This window comes from Thamnophis sirtalis, unplaced genomic scaffold, assembly GCF_051295495.1.
Source record: "Thamnophis sirtalis isolate CommonGarterSnake01/CBP01778 unplaced genomic scaffold, rThaSir2_p1.2 scaffold_1, whole genome shotgun sequence".
In the NCBI taxonomy this organism is placed as follows: domain Eukaryota; kingdom Metazoa; phylum Chordata; class Lepidosauria; order Squamata; family Natricidae; genus Thamnophis; species Thamnophis sirtalis.
In genome coordinates this window covers 102,366,746-102,374,106 of record NW_028261381.1, presented here as the reverse complement: position 1 = coordinate 102,374,106, position 7,361 = coordinate 102,366,746, and the positions used below count along the sequence as shown (strand labels likewise).

At 36.6% G+C, this 7,361-nt stretch overlaps 1 protein-coding gene across 1 annotated transcript in view; it reads right to left on the bottom strand.

Annotated features, from left to right (window-relative positions):
• Window positions 1–2,798: 2,798 nt before the first annotated feature.
• HSD17B12 (hydroxysteroid 17-beta dehydrogenase 12) overlaps window positions 2,799–7,361 on the bottom strand; it is a 70,324-nt gene continuing 65,761 nt past the window's right edge. The window contains exons 9-11 of the mRNA XM_014068228.2: window positions 7,193–7,258; window positions 4,130–4,279; window positions 2,799–3,999 (exon numbers count right to left, since the gene is read on the bottom strand). Of these exons, the coding sequence (XP_013923703.2) occupies window positions 3,892–3,999; window positions 4,130–4,279; window positions 7,193–7,258 (324 nt within the window). The 3' untranslated portion in view covers window positions 2,799–3,891. The remainder of the gene's footprint in view (window positions 4,000–4,129; window positions 4,280–7,192; window positions 7,259–7,361) is intronic.

The following is a 7,361-nucleotide window of genomic DNA, read 5'->3' as shown; positions in this document are numbered from 1 at the left end:
GGAACGGGAGGAGCGGGAGGCGTGGCTGCGCTCATTGTCTCGGAAAAATTTTTGAAGTCGCTTTTCCGCAGAGCAACTTTGTGATGCTCGTTGGAAAACTTTTCCGGGTCCCCATCCCGGGTCGTCCCCCCTCACCCCCCCCAGAAGATGACTAAGACGGCAGGATCTGAGCGGCTGCTGTTCCTTAGCAACTGACATTCTGAGGCGAGATGCTTATGACAGGCTGCATAGTTTTTACCCCAAGTTTTCACCAATGGTGTTAGCAGTTTCGCATTTTAGGCTTTAAAATGAGAAAGAATTAACTTTTCGCCGCGTTTACAGTTCTCTCAGAGATTAAGTGTGCGTGGAACTCCTGATTTATAACTTGACCTGACTTGTTTTACTCAAAGAAGACTGATGCTTATTGGAGAGGGAAACTGGATAAACCTAAAAGCTTTAGTCAGATTGTGACTTACATCTTTTGCTGTTTGTGTTCATTAAAAAAAAAAAACATTTTGATGCACATTCAGAAGCAGCCAGCAGAGAAAAACCTAACGTTTTGCAGGCTGCTAGTGATCAACCCAAACCTAACAACCAGCCCTGACGCTAAAGGAACACCTGGGACATTATTTAAGAGCTCTTTGTTGCACACTGTTGCGTGAAGACACAACCTGACCACATCTTTTTGCCACATCTGTGAACCTTCCCTCATTTCACACTCACTAAATGAGTCAGACTTAAATTGTCCTAAGCAGAATTGATGCAATCGGCTACATTTTGCAGTGAACTCAGTTTACCAATATAGCTAGGATCAACACTTGTGGACTAATTCTATAAAAATGGTATGGGCAAATCCCTTGCCCTCTGGTTCTAGGTTCCAGCTTCACTGGGCACCATGCAGTTTCCCCCAAAGACAGCAACACAATGCCTGTGATGTATCAAAATTGCACAACAGCTGATAGTACTGTGGACCTTAAAGATTTACTGCAAAGCTGAAAAAGCATACACCTGGAATGATGGAAATCCCCTTCGTCACCATGCCCCACCCTGCTTCATATAGAGCCCACAGAAATATGGAAGCTGGCATTTGCCAGTATAAGGAAAGGAAGAGAAATTCTAAGTGTGTGTGATGTTATTGTAAACTAAATCATTTATGTCAAAGAGTTGTGTAACTGTAGTATTGTAACTGCCCACTGCAGTTAAAGCTGAGAGCTGGAATTAAAATACCTCAACTTTGCCTGAGCTAGTGTTAGAATACTTTGATTTCCTTAGACAAACCCCACAATTGGCTTCTGTAAGCAAATTGGGGAACAAATCCTGAACAAGTGTTGATAAATGTTCCTATTTTCCATCAGCAAGTCTGACTTGTTTTTTAAATAATTTTTAAGCACTTTCTAGTCTCTTCCCGGTTATATAATTTTCATGGATAAATTGATAATTTGTCTATATTAAAATAAGCTTATTATTATTATTTATTAAATTTATAGGCCGCTCAATCCCGAAGGACTCCGGGCGGCTTACAGAGAAAAAAGGAAAAAAAAGGAAAGAAAAATAAAAAATAATTTAAATTTCACAAAACGCGCATTCGTTCTAATCGGGGCTGGACCTTAACAATAAGGTCAACAGCCCCAGGCCTGTCGGAACAGCCAGGTTTTAACAGCTTTCCTGAAAGCCATGAGAGTGGGTAAGGTGCGGACCTCTGGGGGTAGCTGATTCCAAAGGGTCGGAGCAGCCACAGAGAAGGCTCTCCTCCGGGGGCCCGCCAGCCGACACTCTCTGGCTGACGGCATCTGAAGGAGGCCCAATCTGTGGGATCTTATCAGCCGTTAGGAGGTATGTGGCAGTAGGCGGTCTCGCATGTACGCTGGTCCTAAGCCATGTAGGGCTTTAAAGGTAATGACCAACACCCTGAATTGCATCCGGAGACCAATTGGTAGCCAGTGCAGCTCGCTGAGGAGAGGTGTAACATGGGTGTACCTCGGTACACCCAATATCGCTCGCGCGGCTGCATTCTGGACTAGCTGTAGTCTCCGTGCGCTTTTCAAGGGTAGCCCCATGCTTCTATACAGAACTCTTTTAGATGTTTCTTTATAATTTTGATATAATTCCAATTTTTTCATGTAAACCTCAAAAAAATTCCCAATTTTATTTTTACCATATCCGTCTGAACCCTTTAAATCTCTTTTGTAACTACTGTTACATCAATCAAACTGTGTGTGTGTGTTTGTGTGTGTGTGAGAGAGAGATATTTATGTATGTATACGTATGTATATATAATCTAAGTAAATAACAGAAAAACCTTCAGATAGTTATTTTATTTTAATCATAAAATGTTATAGATTTCATTCTAAATATGTATTATTATATAGGCATGCCAGCAGATATTTTGCATACTTCCAAATATTCTAAAAATATAAATTGTCATAATTATCCAGTAAAAAATACAGCCATTCTGGACAAAACCAGTTTCTGATTCCTAATCAGCACCATTGCATCATTTTTTGTTTCTTTTCTATGTACAATAAAGTTTAAACACATATTTATTTTCATATCAGTCTTAAGTTAATCTTCAAAGGACAATATTCAAAATTCAGTTAGAGTCTCTTGCATCTATAAAACATGCTGAAATTAATTTGCAGAAATGATTATTTGTATGCCTACCGATAAAGACCACTGTGCCCAATAAAGCAAAGGGAATGGTAGTATGCACTTTTTCCTTTTCCTACTCAGGAAAAGATTGAGCTAACATGAATCTCCCCTGAATATATTTGCCAGACTCAGAATACAAATGAGTTTTCAATAAAGGAAGGAGGCCCATAACATGTTAAAGCATTTTCATTTTATTTGTTCCAAAGGTACAAATAATATGATTTAAGGAAATAAAAAGTCAAATCTTAATTTTCATGTAATGACAGATAAAACTACGTCTTAAGAAAGTGATTTTTCATTTCATTAAGTTACAATGAAGGAATAACAAATCCTTGTTAAATGTATTCTCAACATTTGGTGTGACTTCTTTTAATTCTGGAGGCAAGAACTCTTATGCAAGAAGATAGGCTGTCCAGACATGTTTATCTTCTTTCTCTCATTATCCTTTGTGTTGCAGCCTTCTATAATACATCTCATATCACTCAAAGAGCTCCCCCATCTTGTTATAGAGATGGAATTTCACAAGCACTTCCTGGTCCCAACCCATAAACATTTATATTACGAGAACATCCAGGTAATCAAAATCCTGTCTGCTGTTGCAAATATTTTTAAATATTTGATATGACAGTTCACACAAAGTACAATTTTACTTACAGTATTGTGATTAGTAAACAAACATTGTAAACATATGAAGTCAGTACCAGCATTATATTTAGCTACCTTTGTAACAAATAAAGCATTATTGTGATGCCTGACGCTGACTATTATATAATGAACATTAACATTCATGTTAACGAGATAGATCCTATAGCCAATCTTGTAATTTTTAAAATCTCAATTTCAATAAGGGATATTTCTTGAAATATCAAAATTGAGGAAATAAAAACTTTTAGTTTAAAATACAGAAGTAATGTGACTCTATTATCGGTAGTGATGTTACAAATGCCAAATTGTTATATTTCAATTTCAATCACATTTGTCAAAATGAACCTATCTGAAACACTACTAATGTGCTTCAGTAAAACAATTGAAAATATTGTTTAATAATTATATAACACAAAACATTTTAATAGAATGGTTCCAGAACAGTATATAATGTAAATATTGTTAATTAATTTTTCTACACCTCTCATATATTTTCTTCATACCAGTCTCCAGTTTCCCTCAGAATATCCTATACAAAAACTATAACATAGGGCAAAGTATTTGATGCTTCAAAGTAGATTTTTCAAAATACCAACGTTCTTGTCAAGGCAATGTAGCTTAGTTTTCCTTTAGTTTCTTTAAATGGTAAGCTCTTGATTTTAAGGCTGTTTCTCTGATTGATTTTTTGATATACCAATCGGGGAGCACGTTTGTTCCCAACCATTTCTAAGAAACAGAGGCAGAAAAAGATGTGTTACAAAGTTGTTAAAGACCAAGATATCAATGGATTGATAAATGAAAGCAAGTTATTTCCCTTTAGAAAGGGAAATTCTAATCTCCCTTTAAATATACATACCAAAAAAGCATGAGATGGATATCCACAAGTTATCCTTTCCCGACCAAGAGTATTGAGGGAATATTTTACATATTGTTCAGGAGTGGGTCTGCATATGTTTGTTTTACGAATTTTAGACATTTTTGTCAGGACAAAATATGGTTGAACAGTCTGAAAAAGAAAGAACATTATTTTATTAAATTTATATCTAGCAGTTTGTACCTGTACATTGTCTTATTTAAGAGCTATAACGGACATGTGTTACAAAACAATTTAAACATAGAAACTGCTACAGTGACAACATATTATGATAAGAATCATATGGTTAACATAGGTAGTCCTCACTTACCAAGAACTTCATTCAGTGACCATTTGAAATTATGACAGTGCTGAAAAACTAACTTTAGGCCCAAATGTGTGATATTCAGTGTCATTCATGTCATTACATGAACACGATATAAACTTCCAATGGGGAAATGGTAGATTAAAGAGCTATCCTGAAGTGGCAGCCCGCAATTAGTTATGTTTTGGGCCCAGGTTTCTTTAACCACTGTCTTGCTTAGCAATGAAAATTCTGGTCCCAACTGTAGTCTTAAGTTAAGGATTACTTCTACATATTGAAAGCATTCCAGTACCCAGCTGGAATGAGCATTGAAAAGACTGGGGAAGTAGTTAAGAGACAAACAAAAGAGGAAGGCACGAAACTAATTATTCTTGCAAATTTTGAGTTAGCTGTCCCAACATCAGGGTAAGCTTTCCAAAGGGAGGGGGCATGAGGAAATGTGATTTCCCACTTAGCAAAAGCTTCATTAAATAATACAGCTGCTGGTTCCAATTGTAGTTGGCTTACTTCGCTACAATAAATCATTGATTTAGAAGCAACATTAAATGATCTTCTATGTTCATACATGCCTGAGTTAAAGATCAATTTATCTGATATTAAATACGTAGCTTATGTATCATGGATTAATTCATTACAAACATTGTACTGAGGTATTTTGAAATGGAAATTTAATTTTCAAACAGCATTATTGCACTGGGTAGTACCAAAGTATAAAATATTAAATGTTGTAATACTGTTAAAAGTGGTATCATTTTGCAGTTTTTCACTTAAAAACTGGTCTTCAGGATGTTATTTTAAAAAAATCCCTATTAGCAGATATTGCTATTTTTTCCTCCATTCAATTGTGTCCAATTCTTGGAAATTGCCTGGACAAGTCTCTGCAGCTTTCTTGGCATGGCATTTTGAAAGTAGTTTGCCATGGCCTCCTTCCTAGGGCTGAGAGAGAGCAATGCTACAAGGTCAACCAGCTGGCTTTGTGCTTAAGGCAGGATTAGAACTCATAGTCTTCATGTTTCTAGCCTGATACCTATCACTATACTAAATTGGCTCTTATTCCTAACTTACCCCTTTTCAGCTTAATAAGAGTTTTAAAGTTTGATTAATTTAGTTTCATTTTTTCAGATTATCATGTTTTCCGAAGGTAAAAAAAAATATTTTTTTTGCTGTTTACTTAGCTGTGTAATTATTTTTTTTATAGTTTGGCACAGTGTTATGCTCGTTTTTCCTCATTTTTCCTGGAAGAAGGAAAAATAAGCACAACACTGTGCCACCAACTCCAACACCATTCCAGAGATCATGTTTGAAAGGCCTGAAAGACCAAGAGTGTACCTTCTCATCCTATTTTCACAGACGCCATCTAAAAGTGCAACCAATGCTGTCAAGACCTCAATCAGATATGCAGCAAGCCCTACAGAACAACCCCAAGCTACTTTTGAAACCTAATTTGTTCCATTAGTTACTTGGGACGGACCAATTTAATAGGTGTAGCTTCCCTGCAATCAGGGTGGTGTACAGTCGCTTGTATTGTAGCCCCAGCAATCCTCTTCTGGATGTTTTTAAAAACATTCATTTCATTCATTTTCATTTTATTATATTTATATGCCGCCCTTTTCCCCCGAAGGGGACTCACATGCAGTTGAAAATAAATTATTTAGAAGACTTAACTAATTGCTCTAAAAAAATTCATTTTGGAGGATGTGGCATGTCTTCACAGCCTTTGCTTCTCATGCTCTTTTGATATATCTAATTTTTCACTATACTTTCTTTTGGATGTTTTTGATGTTAGAAAATGCTATAAATCAGGGGTGTCAAACTCAAGGCCTGTGGACCGGATCTGCCCCCCTGGTACTTAGAACTGGCTTGCGAGGATGTGCTAGAAACAGCCAAGGACCAGTCCTTCTGAAAGTGAATATGGAGCTCGGGAGGATAGCCCTCCCAAGCTCAGTTTTTGCTGGCAGAAGGTTACAGGAGGCCGTCGCAGATGAAAACGGAGCTTGGGAATCAAACACAACCCTAATGCAGCCCTCAATGAAATCGAGTGTGACTGCTGTAAATGGAAATATCCTACTGCAGAGGCTGATGAAGGAGGAGAGTAGATTTTAACTTCATTTTCTAAGATGCAAGGTAACCTTCTAGTCAGGAAAAGGGGGAGAACATGTGACCCTACAACTTTAAGTCAATTGGATAAAGGACATTTGCAACCCCAAATTAAGTAGTAATAGAATTCAAAAAGTATTGAAAGTGGAGAACGATCGTATCCCCAAGATGGCAATGACAAGCACTCCCCTTCTGCCAAACAACCAAGATGTCCTTAAAATATATGGCAAAGGATGTTCATGGAAGACTCTAAACTTTACATGGAAAGACGCTGAAGTACTCATCCAAGACCCAATATGTTACATAACATGTGAGGGGTATAATGCCAATGCTAAAAAGTAGAATTCAAAAATGGTCACATAACTCTTGCAGTAAAAGCAAGTAAATAAAAAAAACCAATTTAATTAAAAGCTTTCTATCAGCTGGACAATTAGCAGAATAAAGCTTTAAAGATGGTATTTCCTAAAGTCAGCACTATAATGAAAATACTTTGATTAAAGAAACTGTCTATTAATTTATTTTTGGCAATGGTACCTACAATTGTCTTTCAGATAAGGAATAATTTGAATGTCTTTTAATATTTAGCATCCCATACTATCAGGTTAATTACACATACAGTATCAAAACAGATGAATCACACTAACCTGCACAAGGATACCTTTGTCTCTGTATTCCAAGCCGAGGGATTGAGAAAAGAAATTTCCAAAAACCTAAATACATGTAAAGAAGCATAGCGGTAGGAATGCACAATATGAAACTGAAAATAAATTATATACTGTCAATTTTACACACCTTGCCATTAATTATAAACCG